Source organism: Caenorhabditis elegans, chromosome I (assembly GCF_000002985.6).
Source record: "Caenorhabditis elegans chromosome I".
NCBI lineage: Eukaryota > Metazoa > Nematoda > Chromadorea > Rhabditida > Rhabditidae > Caenorhabditis > Caenorhabditis elegans.
Genome location: NC_003279.8, coordinates 13932947 through 13955284, shown reverse-complemented (window position 1 = coordinate 13955284; position 22338 = coordinate 13932947). Strand labels below are relative to the sequence as shown.

The window sequence follows — 22338 nt, the reverse complement described above, 5'->3', positions numbered from 1 at the left end:
CAAGGAGCACAAGATGCGAGCTAGCCAGGATCAGATGCGGCCATTCGCCGCTAGTTGAGAAATACAAAGCCAAGATTGGAGGACGTCAAAAAATGTTTGGAATGTGGAGATGAGGATGGAAATGTGCAACACCTCATAAATTGCTTCAGTACTCCAGAGGAACTTAAGACATCTCCATATAAGGTGGCAGTAGCCCTCGAGCTCCACACCCAAACTCCTGGAGGCAATCTCCGAGCTCCCCATCCTGGAGGTGCTTGGTCCCTGCAGGACATTGAGTGGCTGATGTGCAGCCATTGTTGTTCGCAACAATAACTACAACCATCACTCTTCTATCGGCCGCCAACCAGCGAAGGGTGGGAAAAATTGTCCTTCTTGTAGATCCGTAATGGGGCAGCCGTTTTCTAAAATCGGAAATCGAAAAACAAAACTTGTTTTTATTTTGAAAAAAAAATTGCTTTAATTTCGGTAAATATTTTTCATTTTGGAAGACATTCATTTGTTTTGTTTTCATCAGAATGAACATAATTTGATGAAAAATTGATTTCGTGGTTAACTTTTTTATGGTTATTTTTTGAACTTTTTTAAAAGGATTTTTCGAATTTAATTTTGTACGACAAAAACTTTATTTTGCATGAGAATTCCGGAAAAATAGACGAAAACACATAGATGACACGCGGTTCTGGCTTCCCTCATATTTTTAGATGGAAGAGTTTGCCGAACTATGCCATTTTGGCTCGGCCATATCTGGGGTAGATTTACTGCGCGTTGCGTGTCGCGTTGCAGCTCAGTTTTAGTTGTAAAACTGAAACTGAATGCATTTGTCCGTGTGGAGTACACGACTTTCTTACTCATTGTCCGGCAGGCGATTGTCAATGAAGCGCAAAAAATTCAATGGGGAAGGCCAGCACCCCCTCAGAATCAACGGGAAAACTAGGAAAAGCAGTAAAAAATTCAACATTTTAGCCAAAAAGTCGATTTTTCGTAGGCAAGAACGTAACATTCTATAAAAATACTGATTTTTGGATGAAATCGCTTATTTTCATCCAATTCAAACTTATTTCGACTAAAAACTGATTTTCCGGCTTGAAAATGGGAAACTGGGTGAAAAATCTTCGGAACCTACAGCCCTACCGGAAAAATCTCTAAAATTCAACGAATTTTTGAAAGAAAAAAGTACGAAAACTGTCAAAATCAAAAAAAAAAGTGAAAAGTCCGATGGAAAAGGTTATGAACAACTTTTCCGCGCGCATGCAAATGCATTATCGCAAAAAACTGTCACAAAATTTTTGATCTACATGTGTAACTCGCCCTATTATCGTGTGGTTGTCTCTCACATTCGTGTAGAGAAATTGATAGTTTCCACACTGAATTTCCAAATTTGGAAGAAATTTGTGAACAAAAATGTGGAAAAAGCATTATTTAAGTACATATATTCTCAAAAAACGAATTTTTTCACATTCTAAAATCACTAATGAGCAGGGATCTAGATCAAACTTAATTTTTGCATTAAAAATTCTAATTTCCCAGTTGAAAATGCTGAAAAATTCAAAAATTCTTCTTTTTTCCTGCATTTTCAATTAAATTTACAGTAGTTCTATCAGATTTTTGAATTCAACACCCGGAATTAATCGAAAAATGAATTTTCAGTTGAAAACTGGCCAATGTCTTGCTGGGAAACAATTAAAACATGAGAATTCCTATATTTGTGGCGGAAGATATCTCATAGCAAGACTTCTACCGTATCCTTGAAAAAGAATCACAGCACTTTGGAAGATAATTTCAGGAGCGCGCTTTATCTTAGCAGAATTAACACAAAAATGGACGACTCCCGTTTAGATGGAACGACTCTTTATAAAAAGGTCACACGAGAGACGCCTTCGGTTGAGTCATACAACTATCAGCCAAGCAAAGAACCGAAAAGCTTTGAAAGCTGCGAAGCCTGCTATCCGCCCCGCAGGCGAAGAACGGATCGACCAAGTACCCTGAGTGGCGTGCCAGGACTCGGAGTAAGCATTCAAAAAAATTAACAACGACAAATGGGTGCAAATATAATTGGTGAGACGAATGGAGTGAACAACAAAAAAAAAAGATTTAAGTTTAACAACAATTTCATTAGGAAACAATAACGAGCAGCAGTATTTACTTCTTGCTGGTCTTCTTGACCTCGGACTCGGAGTGATGGGAAGCCGAAGAGCGTCTGCGGGCGATCTTGGCGTCGTGCTCTTCCTTGGAGTACTTGGCGAGGAGCTTGTGGTAGGCAGCGGCGTCATCGCGCATCTTGATCTTCTGGTTGCGCTTCTGGCGGAGAAGGTACTTCTTTCTGGCGATACGAGCTGGGGTGATGAGACGCTGGATCTTTGGTGCGATGGTCTTGGTGACTCCTGGAAATTTAGACAGTTAAAAACTAAATTTAAAGAGAATATTGAAGAAACTCACCATCTGGGAAGGTCTTGTCGTGGGTGATGACGTATTTGGTGACATCGTCGTGCTTGGTCAAGTTGAAGAGCTTGCGGATCTTGGAGGCTCTCTTTGGTCCGAGCTTGCGTGGGAGAACGGAGTCGGTGAGTCCTTCGATCTCTCCATCTCCCTTCTTCACGATGACGAGGGAAAGAGCGGACATGTTGGCGTCGACGATGCATCCACGGACGGACTTTCTCTTGCGCTCTCCGTTCTTGCGCTCACGGTAGCAGGATTGTCCCTTCTTCAAGAGAAGACGAACACGTCCGTTGGTGAGAATTCCTTGCTTCATTGGGAATCCCTGCTTGTCGTTTCCTCCTCCGATTCTGACGACATATCCCTGGAAAAAAGCAACTCGTTTGAAAGAGCCGAGAATCGGTTCAAAAACAAAAACTGGGACTCTCAATGTATGTCTAGTCACAGCCATTTCAGCGAAGAAAAAGCACGTGAAACAATGAGGATTTGACACAGAAACATCACTTCGTTTCTGTGTTTTTGGGTGACTCGCTAACCTTCCACTCGTCACCGAGAGCATCGATGGCGACCTCCTGGGACATGCGCTTCTCGAAGAAGAGGCGAAGCTTCTTCTCCTCATCGACCTCGAACGACTTTTGGAGCCCGGTGGCTGGGTAGGCGAAGTTAAGTCTCATCGCTCAAATATTATTACCTGCAAGAAGAAAAACATTGGAAATGAGTTAACGGGGTGAGAAAAGGAGAAACTGAAGCGAAAAACGAAAACATGGGCCTAAAACTAATAAATTTGATTTTCCAAGCAAATATCCTGCGAAATGTGGAGGAAAACTATCAGGAAAACATTTAAAATTTTGAAAATTCGAAAAAAAAACCGAAAAGTTCGCCTAAAAATGAGAAATTCACCCAAAAATTCGAGGGAAAAATGAAAAAAGGAGCGAAAACTTTTTAGGCCAACGACAATTCCAGTTTAAAGGCGCACGCCCTTCGTGGCGAGACCCATCCCCCATCCGCCTCGTCGTCTGCTGCACCCCACCTTTCCCACACTATCTCGTCCGATGGATTTTATTTTTTTCCAAACTTTTCCGATTTTCCGACTCGATTTTCGGTTTTTCTTCGATTTCCGCCGAAAATTTGCTGTTTTTCTTGATTATCGATTTTTTATCCGCGTTTTAAGTGCCAAAACTTTGCTCTCACACTCAAATTGACTGATTTTCGAATTTTTTCAGATGCTTTGCACCCATATAAAGGCGGAAGATTGTGTGGAGCGTGTGCCCAAGGGGATGTTCCGCAAGAAACAGGACATGGAGGACAATAATTTGTTCTTGGAGGGAAATTCGAATCGTGGGAAGGTGGTGAAGTGAGTTTTTTTGAGAAATTTGGCTAGAAAATGGCTAAAAAAAGCTAAAAATAGCTTTAAAAACTCGTTTTTCTTCCAGAAACCAGGAAATAATTAAAACCTTCTGCGACGAATGCGATAATTGCAATAAATCGCTGATGTGCCTCACTTGCGGACGAATTCTGTGCGGAAGAAACGACTCGGGCCACGCTTTGCATCATTTTGAAGAAACCAGCCACCCAGTCGTCATTGATTGCATTTCTTTCGAGCTTTACTGCTATTCCTGTGATGATGAAGTGTCACTGGACTTTGAGCCATCTTTATATGGAGTTCTAAAATCGCTGAAGCTCCTTTTCGACCGGGAAGACGTTATGGAGGGAGGCGACGGGCCGACTATACCGGCACAGCCTTTTCAGTGCGTATTTTTCGAGGAAAATGGACTAAAAATTGGTTAAAAACCGATATTTTATCGATAAACCCTGCTAGAAATCGAATTTTCCACTGAAAAACGTTACAGTTCTCGTAAAAATCGTATTTCCCATGAAAAGTCCGATAAATTGCGATTTTCAGTGAAAAAAACGCCAATTTTCCTCAGAAATTCCATTTTTCTCTCTGGAATTTCTGAAAATTTTGATTTTTCAGTCAAAAACGTTCGTTTTCTCATAAAAATTTATTTTTCTTAAAAAAAAAAATGAAAATCCTAATTTTCATCGAAGAAACTTTAATTTTCCATTGGGAAATCATTTTTTCCGCAAAAACTTGAACAGAACCCTATTTTCCTCACGAGAATCACTAAAATTCCGATTTTCAGGTGAAAAAACATCAAAAAATCGTATTTCGCCCTAAGAATCCGAAAAATTCCGATTTTTCGGCAGAAACTCATCAATTTCTGCGATAAAATTCATTTTTCCCACTAAAAAGCCCCTAAATTGTGATTTTTCAGGGGAAAAAACATCAAAAATCCATTTTTCCTCCTAAAAAGCCAAAAAAATCCGATCTTTCAGCACAAAAAACTTCAAAATCCGTTTTTGCACCTAAACAGCCCAAAAATTCCGAATTTTTCAACGTTAACACTTTAAATTTATTTTAGAAAATCAGTTTTCACAATGAAAAAGCCCAAAACTTCCGATTTTTCAGCACAAAAAACATCAAAAAATTCATTTAGCCCACGAAAAATCCGATTTTTCCGTCAAAAACCTCATATTTTTACTAATTTTTCAATGAAAAACCTCCATTTTCTAGAGCAAAATCACATTTTTCTAAAAATATTCAAAAATTCCGATTTTTCAGCCCAAAAAACATCAAATATCCATTTTTCCCACTAAAAATCCACAAAAATTCCTATTTTCAGTAGAAAAATCAATTTTTTCCACTATAAATGTTCAAAAATGCGCGGTTTTTCAATAGAAAAACGTAACAATAACTCAATTTCCCACTTAAAAGCTCCCAAACGTTGATTTTTCAGCGTTAAATCTTCAAATTTAATTCAGAAAATCAGTTTTTCAACCAAAAAGCCCCAAAATTCCCATTTTTCAGCAGCACAAAAACATTAAAAAATCCAATTTTCCATATAAAAACTTCCGTTTTCTAGAGCAAAATCACACTTTTCCACCTAAAAATATTCAAAAATTCCGATTTTTCAGCCCAAAAAACATCAAATATCCATTTTTCCACCTAAAAAGCCAAAAAATTCCGATTTTCCACTCAAAAATCCTCAATTTTCTTTCAGAACAGTGACCTCAGTCGCCTCAACATTCACCCAAAAGCTCCACGTGGCTCCAGCTTCTCGAAATTCGAAGAAAAAACGTGGAAAAAAGGGAAAAGTCAGTCCAATGTTCGTCGATACACCACCATTCCAGCAGCAGCAGGGAGCCGCCGTAATTCATGACGTCACACTATCATCCACAAATTCTACGTCATCGGGGTCCGGCGGTGCCACGTCATCATCTGAAATTGCCTATAGGCCACGTGGAATGCGAAATGTTGGAAATACGTGCTTTATGAATGCCGTTTTACAAGCATTAGCGTACGTTTTTCACCTCGAAAGTGTGAAAAATTGGCTTTTTTGAGCCGAAATACATGAAAATCGGCCATTTTTGACCCTGAAAATGCGAAATTCATGCGCGAAAATCGGGTGTTTTCCGCCCCTTGAGAGTGAAAAATTGGTGAAAAACGCGATTTTTGACCCTAAAAATTGAGAATTTCATCGAAAATGAGCAGAAATTGTGATTTTTCCGTGAAAATTGTTAGGAAAACGCAAAAATTAGTTTATATTTTGCGTTTTTTAGTTGAAAATTGCAAAATTCTGCAGAAAACCACGGAAAACTCGTGAATTGTGCGTTTTCCGGTCTTAAAATTTAAAAAAAAAACCCGAAAAATGCGTAAAATTTCCTGTTTTAACGTCAAAAATTTTTCTTTTTTAAGCATTAGCGTACGTTTTTCACCTGGAAAGTGTGAAAAATTGGTGAAAAACGCGATTTTTGACCCAAAAAATCGGGAAAATCATCGAAAATTAGCCGAAATTGTGATTTTCACGTGAAAAATGCAGTTTTCTAGCAGTGAAAGGCTATTTTTCATGGAAAATGCCTCATTTTTTCAATAAAAATCGTAAATTTTACGTTTTTAACGCTAAAAATGCGTAAAATTCACCTTTTGAGGTTCAAAAATCCATTTTTTTTTGGCAATTTTTTCTGAAAATTGTATTTTTATAGCGAAAATTGCGTAAATTTCAACTAAAAATTTGAATTTTTGCCCTAAAAATGATATAAAATGTGTGATTTCACAGAAAAATGCCGATTTTTAATCCAAATACCGATTTTCATGGAAAATTTAACTTTTTCACCTAAAAAATGTCGTTTCTGCAGGTTTTGTTACAAAAATCCTATTTTAATTTCAATTTTTGTTGAAAAATTCAATTTTTATACACAATTTCAACCTAAAAATCGCATATTGAGTAATTTCCTGTGATTTTTCCAGTTTTTAGATGGAAAATCCAGAGTTTCAAGAGTTTTTAACCCTTTTTGCACATTTTTCCTGGAAAAAATTCAATTTTTAGAGGTTTTTAACACAAAAATCCAATTTAAAAGTCTTTTTCCTCAGTTTTGAGCGAAAAAAGCAAATTTTTACTATAAATTTGCCGATTTTCATAGAAAAATTAATTTAATAGCCAATTTCCCACTATTTTATGGATTTCTCTCAGAAAAAACTGTTTCTAACCAATTTTCACTGAAAAAATCAATTTTAAAGTCAATTTTGTCAAATTTTCCGCACAAAAACCCCATTTACTGCCTAATTTTCTACTGAAAACTCAATTTTTCGAGGTTTTTAACACAAACATTACATTTTACAGCCAATTTTCAACTATTTCGCGGATTTTTCTCCGAAAAAACCGTTTTTAACCAATTTCCATGCAAAAAAATCACTTTTAAAATCAATTTTTCACTATTTTATCGCGTTTTCCGCCTATTTTTAAAATTTGTATAGAAAAAACCAATTTTTTTCTCTTTTTTTAAAGTCATTTTCCACGTTTTTCACCGAAAAAACTTGATTTTCCCTCTAATTTTCAAAATTTTCATTGATAAAAATCAATTTTAAACCAAAATTACCTATTTTTCATCGAAAAAATTCAATTTTTCACTATTTTCCGTCTAACTTTCACATTTTTCAGATCAATATCGGAATTTCGTGAATATATAATGTCTCTTTCATCACTAGAAGACTATATTCACGACGAAAAAGAGCCGAAAAACGGGGGGAATTATTGCTATTTAACAGACGAATATCGAAAATTGTTGATCTCCCAATCGGCGCGCAGCTTCCGTGAACCAACGGCTCCAAATGAGTTTCGAGAGGCTTTTATATCAGTTTGTCCGCGATTTCGAGGCTTTCGACAGCACGATTCTCATGAATTTATGCGTTATTTCATGGATTCACTGCATACTGAAATGAGAAAATGCCGGAAATTGCCTGGAATGCCTGATGATAAGCATACACCAATTTCCAAATATTTTGAAGGGACACTACAGAGCTCGGTTATATGTCAAACTTGCCGCAATTGTAGCAATAAAATTGACGAGTTTATGGGTGAGAAATTGGCGGAAATCGAGGAAAAATGTGGAAAATCCGGGGAAAAATGGCCAAAAACCAGAAAAATTCGGAATAAATAAGTGAAAATCGAGGAAAAATGACCCAAACCTCGGGAAAATTGGTTAAAACTCGGGAAATTCGGGTTGAAACCCCCCTTAAATGTTTAAATTCACTATAATTTAAAGAAATTCAGTGAAAAATGATCAGAAATCTGCAAAATTGAATTAAAACAAAAAAAGTCTGTAGAATTTACTGAAAAATGAGTTAAAAGACGGCAAAATTGGTAAAATTTTGGAAAACTGACCCGAAATCTGTGAAATTGAATAAAAGTTAAGAAATTTCAGTAAAAATCCCCCGAAATCTGTAGAATTTACTGGAAATTAGTGAAAATTCACTGAAAAATGATCCAAAACCAGCGAAATTGAGTCAGAACTCGGGAAATTTGGCATAAAAACTGCCTGAATAGTTGTAATTCACTAAAAATTAGATAAAATTCATCAAAAAATGCCCTCAAAATCAGAAAAATTTGTTGAAACTCGGATATTTCAGTTAAAATCTCTTAAAAATCGTTAAAATTCACTGAAAATTTGGAGAAAATTGAGAAAAAATGACTAAAAATCTGCAAAATTGGGTTAAAACTTTGAAATTTCAGTTTAAACCCTCCAAAATTTACTAATATCACTAAAAATTATCACAAATTCTCGAAAAGGACCCAAAACCGTCCGAAATTGAGTTAATATTCTGAAAAATGTGGAAAAATTGGTTAAATTTCACCTGAAAATGCAAATTTTGCTGAAAATTTTTATTTTTGTTCAAAAATTCTGAAGTTTTCAGATTTTCTGCCAATTTTTGGTGATTAATTTGAAGAAATTTTGGATTTTTTTTGAAAATTTTTAAAAAATCTCATGATTCTAGCCATTATTCTGTCTTTTTTTTTTTTCTTTTTTTTAGCTGAAATTAAAGATTTTTCCGATAGTTTATCGATTTTTTGTGCAAAAAATCGCTAAAAAATTCCATTTTCATTGCAGATCTCTCACTGGACATCCCAGCACAACGAAATGCGTCAAAAGTTCGACTTTCCGATTGTTTAAGCACATTTTTCAAGTTAGAAATGCTGGAAAAAGGCGAAAAACCGGAATGCGCCAAGTGTAAAACGAAACAAACGTGCTCAAAGCAAATGTTTATTAGGAAATTGCCACAGGTAGCCGGGAAAAGTGGCAAAAATGACATTTTTGCCCATTTTTAACGGAATTTTACATGAAAAATTACTGAAAATCGCTGAAAATCGCTGAAAAACGTCGAAATTCCAAATTTTTAGCTTGAAAAATGGCAAAAATCTGAGAAATACGGCATTTTTGTCGATTTTTTACCCTATTTTTCATGAAAAACGACTGAAAAACGTCGATTTTTAGCCAAGTTTGGGCTAAAATCGCTGAAATTCCCAATTTTTTGCCGGAAAAAAGGCAAAAATCGGAGAGATTTCCAGCCGGAAATGTAGCAAAAATCTGAGAAAAAGCTGATTTTCAGGCATTTTCCGACTGAAAAACCATGGAAATTGAGAAAATTAGCCGTTTTTATCGAAATTTCTGATGAAAAATCGAGAAAAGTGGCCGAAAAACGCTGAAAATCCCGATTTTTTCGAGTTTTCACCAATTTTCTGTCCAAAAATGCAAAAATTCCTAATTTTCTAGATTTTTTCACCGGAAAAAAACTAGAAAATCCAGGTTTTCAACCAAAAAATTGCTAGAAATTGACGATTTTTGAGCAAATTTCTAGAAAAAAGTCTCAAAAAATCCATTTTTTCGATCAAAAATTACTGAAATCATGAGAATTTTCAGTTTTTCTATCTAAATTTTGAATATTTTCAGGTTCTCTGCCTCCATATGAAGCGATTTCGGGATAATGGTGGAAAAAATGATGCGATTATCGATTTTCCGATGGGACAACTCGATGTTACGCAATTTTTGACCGATGTACGGCGTTTTTTTAGTGGAAAAATTGGATTTTACACTGAAAAAATGGAGAAAATCGCCTGAAAACGTCTAAAAATTGACTTTTTTTTTGTGAAAAAACTGATTTTTAGACAGAAAAACGCGAAAATTCAAGGTTTCAGCAATTTTTCAGCTGAAGAATCGATTTTAAGCCAATTTTTCTGTCTGATAACACCCAAAATTCCTGATTTTCAGCTTTTTTAGAGCTAAAAATTTTAAAATTCCCAGATTTTCGGTCGAAATTGCTCAAAAAATCAATTTTTGAGACCTTTTTTCTCAGGAAAAACCCCAAAAATTGTCAATTTTAAGCCTAAAATTACTGAATCGACTGAAAACGATGATTTTCAGATTTAAAATGCTGAAAATGTTCTGGAAATCGATAAAAATGAACTTTTTCGTGGAAAATAGCTGAATTTCCAGGTGTTTTTCAGCCAAAAACAATGAAAAATTGGAAATTTCTGCCTTTTTTCCAATAGAAAATCTGATTTTTCACTAAAAAAATACAATTTTAAGCCGATTTTTCTGTAAAAAAACGCTTCAAACTTAACAAATTACTGTATTTTTAGCGAAAAATTACCTAAAAATTCCGGATTTTCTGCTTTTTTACAGCTAAAATTCCCAGATTTTGATTCGGTCGAAATCGTCCGATAAAAATTAATTTTTCGATCCATTTTTCCAAGAAAAACTCCAAAAATCACAAATTTTTAACCTAAAATTTCTGAAATTTCAGGATAGCGACGAGGCACCGTGTACCTACAGCCTTCAATCAATAATTGTTCATATTGGATATGGGTTAGTACCGAAAAATGGAGAAAAATGGCTGAAAAAGCGACTTTTAGCGGAATTTTGCCGAAAAAAAACCAATTTTCATTCTATTTTAAGCCTGAAAATCTCCGAAAATGAAGTTAAAAATGTGATTTGTACCGAGAAAATTGAATTTTTAGAGGCTTTTGATCAATTTTAACACTAAATTTCCAGTGAAATGGCTTTAAAAATGTGATTTTTCAGTGTTTTTTCGAGATTTTTCTCGAGAAAATTGATTTTTCATCAATTTTTGACCAATTTTTCCGGAAAAAAAAGCATCTTCGAGTCAGATAAGCCTAAAAAGCGTAAATCCGTAAATCTCCAATGACTTAAAAATCTGTGTTTTCACTATTTTTTCGAGATTTTTCCGTAAAAATACAATTTTCATCGACTTTTGGCCAATTGTTGCCGAAAATGGCATTTATAAGCTTATTTCAAGCCAGAAAGGCTTTTTGATCAATTTTTTCAGCCAGAAAAACTGCAAAAAAAAAAAGAAAAATCAGGTTTTTTCTAGGAAAATTGAATTTTTACCGATTTTGATCAATTTTTGCCTATAGAAACCCATTTTTCAGTCTATTTTAAGCCTAAAAATCTCCGAAAAAGACTAAAAAATGCCATTTTTCCTGAGAAAATTGAATTTACATCGATTTTTGCCCAATTTGTTTCCGGAAAAAAACCGTTTTTCAGCTAGAAAATCTCCGAAAAAGGTTGAAAATGTGATTTTTCTCGAGAAAATTCAATTTTTGGCCAATTTTTGCTCGAAAACCCTCATTTTTCAGTCTATTTTAAGCCTAAAAATCTCCGAAAAAGGCCTAAAATGCAATTTTTCCTGAGAAAATTGAATATTTGACCAATTTTTTTGGAAAAAAAACCATTTTTCAGTCTATTTAAGCCTAAAAATCTCCGCAAAATGCTTAAAAAGGCCATTTTTCCTGAGAACATCCATTTTTTTTGCGATTTTTGACCAATTTTTCAGCATATTTTAAGCCTAAAAGTCTCCGAAAAAAAGATCAAAAACGGCATTTTTCCTTTAAAAAATTGAATTTTAATCCATTTTCGACCATTTTTTCCCGAAAAAACCCCATTTTTAGTCTATTTTAAGCCAAAAAACCCCCAATTTTCCCCAATTTTCAGATGTGGTTCGGGACATTATATAGCATTTGGAAAACGAAATGGCCGGTGGTTTCAATTTGATGATACAGTAGTCAAAGGAGTTGATGAAGCTCATGTTTCAAAGCAGAAGGCCTACGTATTACTGTATACGAAAATTATTCGAAAAATTGATTAGGATTTTATTTTGTTAGGCACTCCATTTTTCTGTGATTTTTTCCCTTTTTTCTTGCAATTTTTAGTGATTTTTTATAGATTTTTCCCCAAATTTTTTAGAGTTTTTCCTGGATTTTTGCCTCTGAAATTGGCCAATTTTTTGGAATTTTTCCGCTTTTTTTGGTATTTTTAAGCTCAATTTTCCTAGAATTTCTGATTTGTTCTGGATTTTTTCCTCGAGAATTGGCCAATTTTCCCCGATTTTGAATAGTTTTTTTGTGATTTTTCCCCAATTTTTTTAAATTGTTTTTTTCCTGCAAAGTTGGCCAATTTATTGAAATTTTTGAAATTTTAAGCTCAATTTCATTTATTTTTGGCCCTTTTTTCCTGGATTTTTTCAAAATTTTAGTGATTTTTTCTGGATTTTTTCCTCCAAAGTTGACCGATTTTCTGGAATTTTTAGTGATTTTTTCGAAATATTTTTTTCGTAATTTTTTTTTGGAATTTTTCAGAATTTTTCCTGTAAATTCGCCTTATTTTTCTGGAAAATTTCCGATATTATTTTGGAAATTTTCAGCTCATTTTTTAGATTTCAGTCATTTTTCAAGATTTTTAAACCTCCAAATTGGTCAATTTTTTGCAAAAATTCAAGTTTTCCCTCCGATTTTTCCTAGTTTTTCATAGATACCCCCCCCCCCCCCCCCTTCTCGCTTCCTCCACCAGTTTATTCACATTTCTATGGGTCAATTTTGCTGTTCTTCTGTCAATTTCAAAGTGATATGTTTCTTTTTTGCATCTTTTAATTAATAAAATCAGAGTTTTGAAAAAGCGTTTGCCACAGTGGGGGCTCGAACCCCGGACGTGTAACTGGAAGACATGGAAAATCCCACTGCGCCATTTGTGCAACATTTCTCAAATTGATTGGAAATCGCATTTTTCTAGTTTTTCAGGATAATCAGAGTAAGAGAAAAGTATATACCACAACTGGGACTCGAACCCCGGTTGCGTAATTGTGAGACATGGAAAATACCAGTGCGCCATTCGTGCAAAATTGCTGACAATTACTGGAAATCGAATTTTTCTTCAATTTCAAGGCAATCTCAACAAGAAAAAAACATAGACCACTAATGGGAATTGAGCCCCGGTCGTGTGATTGAAAGACATGGAAATCCCACTGCGCCAAAAATCGCTAAATTTTGGCGATCGCCTATCGGCGTTCTCCCCTGGCCCAATAGCAGTTGGGCGGTAGATTTTTCAACTGTTTTGTTCTTTTGCTTTCAATTTCAGAGATACCAGGATGAAATTGTAGGCGCATAGGTCGTCAGATTTCGATATTAGTGTGCCATAAAACAATTCGTAAATGCTTTATACCACTTTATATATATATTTTAATTGTTAACAATACTTTGAACGCAAAATTTTAGACAACAATTAATTGTATGCAGTAGGGGTCAGGTAAAATTAGGAAATTGATGAATAAAGAAAAATTAAAAATGGTACAGTAGTCATTACAGCATTTTACCAACGCCGTTCTCGTTTTTGCAATGACAAAAATAAAAATGAGTGTTCAACGTGTTGATGTTGAGTGATTTAAATTGACATTGATCACAAGATGTTGGAGTTTGGCTGGAAAAAAAGTAAAATAGTGTCAACATTTGAATTAAGAGAGGTTACCCAACAGCAAGCGAACTTTTCTGATTTGGTGTTCCATTTTGGTTCGGTGTCTGCAATTTAAATTATGGCTACAAACTAGCTAGCAAACAACTGGGAATGTTTCAAGTTGAGTTTGCAGTAGTGGTACCAACCTGACGAATTTCAAACCTCGAAACACTGTACTTGAATCGTTTAACGTTTTTCCCAAGGTACTTGAGGACATGCAAAGCAATTGGCGTGTGGAACACATTTCCTAGATTCTGCAATTAATTGGTTTGTGTTAAGAAAGTACAACATTGATATACCCCAAAAGCCTTCATAATATCCGTTGTATATTTTTCATAGTAGTCGAACGATTTGAGAATAAAAAGAAGATCCTTCAAATTAGGTCGTATCTAAAAAAAAAGGTTGTCTTTGAATAAATAATTTGTTTTTAACTAGGGCTCCCAGCTGAGTAAGGCGCAAAATGCGGGCCTCACGCCGCTGTGTGTGTGTGTGAAATGAAGTTCGAGAGGTAGTTATTTGAAGCGGCCGACACGTTCGGAGGTCCGCGCCTCACTATACATGCGGCGTGGGTGACGCCGTGAGGCCGGCTCGGCGACAGCATGGGAGCCCTAGTTTTAACTGGTACCTGGTCATAACGTTCAGTCAGTAGGAAGATGTGCTCGGCAATGTTTTCCAAATCGACCTCATCTGATTGTTCTAAAAATTATTTATTTCATTCGGTTTTAATTTTGAAGTCATCAATGTAGCATGCAACTAAAATATTTTTCAACATATATGAGGGAAAAACTTAAATATTGAGTTGCTGTTAATACTAGTTCCTTGTCTTTCAGATAAAAACATTTTAACGATTAAACTTGAATATACTTATAGTTGAGTGAGTTGAAGTCTCCAAACGTTTCGCCCCTATTTTTTGAATGTGTTGCTTTTTTGGGCAATTTTTCAGAATTTTTGGACAGCCTTTTTTTCCTAATCCTTCGGAATGTCTCATTTTTTGTTGTTTTTATTTGTCTGAATTCTTGAATATTCTGGTATTTCTTTTTCTCTCTTCCTTCCCCGCCCAAGAATAAGCCTAAGCCTGATATACCCCTATCCTATGCCTACGCCTAAGCCTTAGCCAAAGCCTAAATCTTAGCCTATACCTAAGCCTAAGCTTAAGACTAAGCATAAACCTAAACCTAAGCCATGGCTTAAGTCAAAGCCTAAGCCTAAGCCGAAGCCTTAGCCAAAGCCTAATCCTAAGACTAACTAGGGAACCCCGTAAAAACTTGGTGGATAGGAATAACAAGAAGTATATCAATCGAAAGCTTATATTACTGACTACTCAAAATCAAAATAAAATTCTGCCACATCGGTCTGTAAGTCTTAAAAATTGCACCAGAAATTTCATTATGTTTAAAAATTTTTTACTGTTTTAGTTTTGTTAAATTTTTGAGCATATTCGACTACTTGCATTTTTGATTTTACACTGTGAACTTTCTTCGCACTTTTGTGAGCTTCAGGTTTCGATGTACTTGACATTTTTGCTAGAAATTTTAACAGTAGTTGCTTTTAGAAAAAATATCAAACTGAAAAATTTGCCAGCAAAAAAACACAGAAAACAAGCGGGGGTCTCTCAGCAACAACGCGTATCTATAATTGTCACTCATGCTACTTTGCAATCTTACCATCTTCCTTCCCACTATGAACCATTTCAACATCTTCACCACAACTGCTAACCGTCATTGCAAGAAGCTTCATATCGTACTTGTAAAGTGTCTGAAACTTTTTTAAATTTTATACCAAATCAAGTTTCAAATATTCCAATACCTCTAAACAATCAATGAATTTAGATATCGTCTTCTTCCAAAAAGCATCACATTCAAATGCTGGTAGAAGTTTGTTCAGATATGGGTGAATACGTCGAAAACTTTCCGCAAACACAGTCAACCCTTCAGTCAAGCTCTCCACTGATTCCTTGCTCAACCCCATCTCCAGCTCTTCCTTCTTTCCGTGCTTCAAGTAGTGATGTACGTTTAATTCCGAAATACTACCACTGGCGTATGAGCATTTATCGCAATGGAAGGCTTCTAGAGTATCTCCGTATCGTCCAGTTTCTGCGACTACTTGATTTTCCGATGGCTTTTTCCAGCCGGCTCCTGGCCTCACAAATCTTCGCGTTTCGATATTCAGGAAAGAGAGAATGCGGGTCGAATAGCTTTGTAATGCTATGGAGCGGACTGTCTTAAAAAGGAGATATTGTAATTTGTATTTTGTAGTCTGTAGTTTGTAGTCTAGTCTAGAGCAAAATCAAAAGCTGACTTTGAAAAATAGACTGACTATCAATAATTTTTCTTCGATTCTTTCTCATCAAATTTTCCTGCAAATTTGCATCCATTAAAAGCAGAATTTTATCCAAATTCCAAAAATATACATATCAACTGTTCCGGATAAAAAAGAACCGAGTTACAGGAGGTTTTGCACTGTGAGAGAGCGCAAATAACCGAAACGAGAGATATCACTCTTATTTCAATATTTCTCATAGAGTTTCGATCACAACACATGAAAATGGGGAAATTTTAGAAATAAAAAAAATTCTCAACAACTATCACAACTATAATGCATATATAATACATATATTAGATTTCAGCCATTTTTCATAATTTAAAAACCAAAGTTTACAGGTATACCTCAAATTTTTGCTACTTTTCAATGAAAATTCAAATTTTCTCTTTAAAAATCCCACCTGAATCGCTCGAAACACCTCATTAACATCCTGCTTATATACCTCTTTGAGAACATTCGGATTGTCGTCGAAAAAACGATAAATCTAAATTGTTTCAAATTATTTTTTGAGGAAAAACGATAGAATAATAAAAAGTTACCGGAACTTTAATTTTGTCCATTTCCCAGAAATGATGTGCCATTTTCTCCAGGTACACTTTAGGGACAACTTCCTGGTTAACATTTTCCGCTTTCGAGCCAACTTTCACAGAGTCAAGTGAGCTATGAAGAGATACTGCCAAGTGCTTCAGGTCATGTTTATGAAGTGTCTGAAAATTATATTTTTACCGCTTAAAACTGAGATCCTGATAATGTACTGTACCTTTAAGCTCGCGATTACTTCTGTTGCTCTTCCTTTCACGTAGATCAGTTCCAGATCGTCCAGGTATGGCAGCTTTTCTGTCTTTTTCTACTATTATTGTATGTTTTAGATGGCTGCTTCTGTTTCTAACAATGAATCGTACCGAATTGCTGGAAAAATAAATGATTTGGCGGATCGGATTCACTGGGTTTGTGTGTGTGTTTTTTTTAACTTCTCCCATTGATTGATTATTTCCTACCTGTCTATTACTGCGAAAAAAGGTTAATTTTTAAAGTTTTCAATTTCTACAAAAAAAAAACTGGGAAAAAACTCAAAGAAAAAAGAAGAAAATTGCACGATTGGCGCAGTGGAGTTTTCCACCTCTTCCAATCTGGTGGCCGAGGTTCGAGTGCCAGTTCTGGAGTATAATTTTCTTGAGTTGCGAATATCCCGAATGCATTAAACATTGGTGGTAAACACGCGTAACATTTTTTCGGAGCTGCGTTGTCTCGTTTGAAAATAAAAATTTGATCTTCAAAAAATGCGGGAGAATAGACGCAGACATCTCACCTGATTTAGCACGTCACAATTTTTCTGGAAAAATATTCCCGCATTTTTTGTTGATCAAACCGTAATGGGACAGTCTGAAACCACCTGCATATGGCGCAGGAGGGTTTTCTAAGTCTATTGATCCAATGACCGGGGTTCGAGTCCGCACTGTGACCAATTTTTTTTGCAGAATATTAGGCGATTCAACTGTTTTTAAGTTAAAAACACGATTTTAAACTTTATCCGAATGGCGCAGTGAGATTTTCAGCCTCTTCAAATCTTTAGGGTGGGGTTCGACTCGCAGCTGTGGTCTATATTTTTGGGGAGCGCGCAGAGAAACGAGACACTCTTACTGTCTGCGCTCTTTTCTGTGCAAATTTACTAGGGAATGACCAGAATAAGTGGAGCGATATTCAAAAAAAAATATTGTATCGGAAAGCTGACATTCTCTACTATAAGAATATGACTGAAATTTTTGCCCATTCGGGCTGGAAATCTGAAATTTTTACGTCTGAAAACGTCTGAAAACTTCTGAAAACACGGAGATTGCACGAATGGCGCTGTGGGATTTTCCAGGGCATCCAATTACACGACCGTGGTTTGACTCCTACTTGGGGTCTATGTTTTCCTTTTATTCTGATTAGCCTGAAAACCTAAACCAAAAAGAAAATTCGGTTTCCAGTAATTTTTAGTAAAGTTGCACGAATGGCGCAGCGGGATTTACCAGATCTTCCAATCACACGACCGGGGTTTAACTCCCAGCAGTGGCCGATATTTTTCTCTTGTCCAGATTACCTTGAAATTGACAAAATATTCGATTTCCAGTAGTTTTCGGAATAGTTGCACGAATGGCTCAGTGCAATTTCGGTTGGCCACCAATCTGACGTCAGAGGATCAATCCCACCCAGTGGCAAACTCTTTTTTAAAACTCTGGTTTTGTTAATTAGAAGGAGCAAAAGCAAAAAAGAGAGAATTTTATCACTGAAATAGACAGAAGAAGAGCCACATTGACCCATAGAAATTAGAATTAACTGGTGGAAGAAGCGAGGGGAGAAAAACCATAAAAACTAGGAAACATCGGAGGGGAAATATTTGACTTAAAAATTCAAGAGAAATTAGCCAACTTTTCGGGAAAAATCAATGGAAATTCAAAAATTCCAAAGATAATCTGAAAGACTCTAGTAAATTTTGGCTAAAAATTCCAGAAAACACGAAATTCTGAAGATTTTTTCAGCAAAAAGGGGGAAAACCAGAAAAAATTAAGTATAAAACAAAAAAAATTTGTGCAAAAATCTAGAAAAAATCACTGAAATTTCTGAGAAATTCCAAGTAGAAAGGGGAAAAAATCTAGAAAATTGACCAATTTTGAGAGGAAAAAATCCAGAAAAATCACTGAAAATGGCTCAAAATTATTCAAAAAAAAATCTATAAAAACTCTAAAAATTCGAGGAAAAATCACAGAAAATCGGTCAATTTTGGAGAGAAAACCTGGAAATCCACTAAAATTCTGAAGATTTTTTCAGCAAAAAAGGGGAAAAAATTCCAGAAAATTTGCCACTTTTGCAGAAATCTATGAAAAATCACTGAACAATCGGCAAACACTTTTTGACTACTGGATTTTTGACTACATTGCTTTTTGACTACGAGTGTCTTTTTCGCTACTGACCGAAAAAATAGCTACATTCGCACTTTTGTCTTTTTGACTACTGAATGTCTTTTTCGCTACTGACCGAAAAAATAGCTACATTCGCACTTTTGTCTTTTTGACTACTGAATGTCTTTTTCGCTACTGACTGAAAAAATAGCTACATTCGCACTTTTGTCTTTTTGACTACTGAATGTCTTTTTCGCTACTGACCGAAAAAATAGCTACATTCGCACTTTTGTCTTTTTGACTACTGAATGTCTTTTTCGCTACTGACTGAAAAAATAGCTACATTCGCACTTTTGTCTTTTTGACTACTGAATGTCTTTTTCGCTACTGACTGAAAAAATAGCTACATTCGCACTTTTGACTTTTTGACTACTGAATGTCTTTTTCGCTACTGACTGAAAAATAGCTACATTCGCACTTTTGACTTTTTGACTACTGAATGTCTTTTTCGCTACTGACTGAAAAAATAGCTACATTCGCACTTTTGTCTTTTTGACTACTGAATGTCTTTTTCGCTACTGACTGAAAAAATAGCTACATTCGCACTTTTGTCTTTTTGACTACTGAATGTCTTTTTCGCTACTGACTGAAAAAATAGCTACATTCGCACTTTTGACTTTTTGACTACTGAATGTCTTTTTCGCTACTGACTGAAAAAATAGCTACATTCGCACTTTTGTCTTTTTGACTACTGAATGTCTTTTTCGCTACTGACTGAAAAAATAGCTACATTCGCACTTTTGACTTTTTGACTACTGAATGTCTTTTTCGCTACTGACTGAAAAATAGCTACATTCGCACTTTTGACTTTTTGACTACCACATAAAATTCTGCCCTGATCTTTTGAATTGTGCCCATTCATTTGTCTGTAAACATAAAGTGCGCTTTAGGTAACACGGTTTATTGATGTGGTCACACTAGTTGGGCCAATATTCCTATGCTGTCATATTCTTATGCTGACGTCTTCTTATGCTGTCAATGGTTTTTTGTCTATTCTTATGCTGTCGTTTCTTCTTATGCTGGCGCCCAGTACATTGAAATCTTCTTATGCTGACAAAGAAGTCAGCATAAGAATACAAGAAAATTGGCCCGTTTTGAAAAATATTCTTATGCTGGCAAAATTTTTTTCTGCGGATTTTGTGCTCCAAAAAGAGCACAATACCAAATTTCGAGCTCTTTTGGCTTTATTTACTATAAATATGAGTTTTTTTAAAAATCCGATTCATCTAGAAAAACCCTTACAATAAATGGGGATAAAAACTAGGAAACATAAAGACGAGGGGAATGAGTGAAGTGAAACCGGTAAATTAGGGAATGTGGAGATCAACAAATTTGATAAACCAAAAATTAAAGAGATGGTTATGGGTGGGAAACAAAACAAGTCAGATTGTCTTTCTGAACATCAAAAAATACAAAAAATCTAAAAAACTAACAACATCTAGAACAATAAAAAACAAAGAACTGCCTTTAACAATAAAACAAAAAAAAACAAACTATAGTTGGAACAGTTCTTAATTTTCGAATGAAAGATTGAGTGGGGAATTTTAAAATTGAATGTCAAAGGAATGGGGAGATGGCGTTGTGAAATACCGGTATAATGCTAAAGGCTTTTTGAACCGTCTCGAAAAAAACACTGGGAATGAATATAATTAATGGAACTAAAACTCGGTTAACAACTTAACAACTTGAGAAATCTACAACATGCTTAACAAAAAGAAAAAAAACAGATTAAATAAAAATTGGGTCAAAACAACAACAAAAAAAAATGACGGTAAGTTCGTCAGAAATATGATTAAAGCTCGACTTCGTTTCGAGGCTCAATGTTGAATGATTTCTCACGCAACTCAGTCAAGAGCGAGTCACGGCAACTCGGTCCAAAACCATTTCTAATTAGTAAACTCTCAAAAACCACAACTAATTAGCTTAAAATCATTGCTAATTAGCAAAAATAAGCTAATTTACAATGGTTTTAAGCTATTTAGTTGTGGTTTTTGAGAGTTTACTAATTAGAAATGGTTTTGGACCGAGTTGCCGTGACTCGCTGTTGACTGAGAATGCACCTTTCGTCTTGTAGAAGACTGTCAAAACATCATTTGGAGCATCATCGTTGAGGAGCCGAATTTTCAATATGCGGCTTTTCAACACAGTTCCGGTATCAGGTCTGACAGAATAATTGTTCTCAGTTCCCAGTGTGGCCCGGAAGGTGAGGCTCTCAGTCGTATTGGTGTACAGTTCGATATCCCACAGATCAATGATTTCGTCAAAACGCAATAGTCTATGGCTCGGAGACATTTCGAAATCATCGTTTGGTTGAGTTGGCGACGGGTCGAAAATTGTTGAACTGGTACTAAACGTAAGAGTTAAAGAAGAAAACAATGTGTGATCGACTTACCGATTTCTAGCCGACCTTCGACTGTCGTTCAGCTGGCTCTCGTCGGCCTTGTCAGCGTCAAGTTGAATCTCTTCGGCATGGTTGTCCTTGAGCTCCCTTTCCACAAGTTGCCTCTCTTCGAGGCGCGTTGACGAAAAAATAGGCGTGAATGTGCTTTGAGGCGAGAACAGCGAAGTGGTTTCATTGTCAAAATTCACTTCGTTTTCGCTCTCGGTGAGTGTAGTTCTTGAGTTAGCGGAATCGTCTTGGCCGTTTGATTTCGGGTCATCCTTGTATACTGTCAACCTGTAATTCGCGTATTAAAAACTCACGAATGACTGGGAGAAACGTACGTGGAAACTTCAACCATTTTTCTTTTCCGGTTGTTGGCGGAATTCTTCTTTCCAATTCTGTCGGACAGCTTCATTCCACTTTTTGGGTCGATTCTGGGTCCTTGTGATTGAAGAGCTTCCTCTTTCTTCTGCTTTTTGATAAAAGTAAGCATTTTATGCCATTGAATCATTCTATCCGTGTCAGAAAGATCCTTCAGACAGCGCAAACTAGAATTGTTTATGTTCTTGGAGACTTGAAGACTACACTTACACATGGCGGCAAATAAAATCCAGCTTTTCAGAGTTACATTTGTTGCAGATCAGCATTCCCTGCGTGAGCTCCACCGATGCATATTTTGGGCCGGTACCTGAGTCATCTCGGAGATTGAAAATGTCTGTGTCGCGTTGATAAATGTCGATTTCTCCACTGGGCTCCGCTTCTTGACGGCTTCGTTCCAAGTTGACTTCTACAAGCGGGAACCTATTTTGACTTAAAGGTGGAGTAGCGTCGATGGGGAATTTGTTTTAAAATACGCAGAAGGTGCCAAAAGGATAAGTTATAATGAAAAAAGAACGAAAAAATTTCATTAAGTTTGAAAAAATCGGACTGAATATTGCTAATTCTCGCTACCAATTTTGAATAGCCGCCAAAATGAATTTTGAATTTGTTGTTTTTCGTGCTTTCCAGAAAAACAGAAAATTCTAAGTTCATTTTGGCGGCCATTCAAATTTGGTAGCGAGAATTAGCAATATTCAGTCCGATTTTTTTCAAACTTAATGAAATGTTTTCGTTCTTTCT

The 22338-nt window shown here is 35.7% G+C and overlaps 3 protein-coding genes and 2 non-coding genes across 5 annotated transcripts; 2 read left to right on the top strand and 3 right to left on the bottom strand.

Annotated features, from left to right (window-relative positions):
* Window positions 1-2090: 2090 nt before the first annotated feature.
* On the bottom strand, window positions 2091-3124 carry rps-6 (Small ribosomal subunit protein eS6). The gene is made up of 3 exons (NM_061034.10): window positions 2970-3124; window positions 2437-2797; window positions 2091-2381 (listed from the first exon to the last, which is right to left on the bottom strand). Exons 1-3 carry the CDS (start codon window positions 3105-3107, stop codon window positions 2140-2142), a joined length of 741 nt encoding a protein of 246 aa, NP_493435.1. The 5' UTR covers window positions 3108-3124; the 3' UTR covers window positions 2091-2139.
* Window positions 3125-3232: 108 nt separating this feature from the next.
* Window positions 3233-3514, bottom strand: Y71A12B.31. The gene has a single exon (NR_050710.1). It is a non-coding gene; the product is annotated as an Unclassified non-coding RNA Y71A12B.31 (non-coding RNA).
* On the top strand, window positions 3409-3535 carry Y71A12B.30. Its single transcript, NR_050709.1, has one exon. It is a non-coding gene; the product is annotated as an Unclassified non-coding RNA Y71A12B.30 (non-coding RNA).
* A 119-nt stretch (window positions 3536-3654) lies between these two features.
* Window positions 3655-12741, top strand: usp-3 (Ubiquitin carboxyl-terminal hydrolase). The gene is made up of 8 exons (NM_061033.5): window positions 3655-3787; window positions 3867-4181; window positions 5496-5792; window positions 7434-7849; window positions 8881-9053; window positions 9721-9825; window positions 10574-10635; window positions 11782-12741. Exons 1-8 carry the CDS (start codon window positions 3657-3659, stop codon window positions 11933-11935), a joined length of 1653 nt encoding a protein of 550 aa, NP_493434.3. The 5' UTR covers window positions 3655-3656; the 3' UTR covers window positions 11936-12741.
* A 527-nt stretch (window positions 12742-13268) lies between these two features.
* Y71A12B.8 (C2H2-type domain-containing protein) lies at window positions 13269-16475 on the bottom strand (the record flags this gene model as incomplete). Its single annotated transcript, NM_001377675.1, has 9 exons — window positions 13269-13539; window positions 13588-13637; window positions 13719-13826; window positions 13872-13961; window positions 14198-14268; window positions 15237-15327; window positions 15379-15792; window positions 16295-16378; window positions 16434-16475. The coding sequence occupies 9 exons, from the start codon at window positions 16473-16475 to the stop codon at window positions 13422-13424; spliced, it is 1068 nt and encodes a 355-aa protein (NP_001364623.1). The 3' UTR covers window positions 13269-13421.
* Between the last annotated feature and the right edge of the window lie 5863 nt (window positions 16476-22338).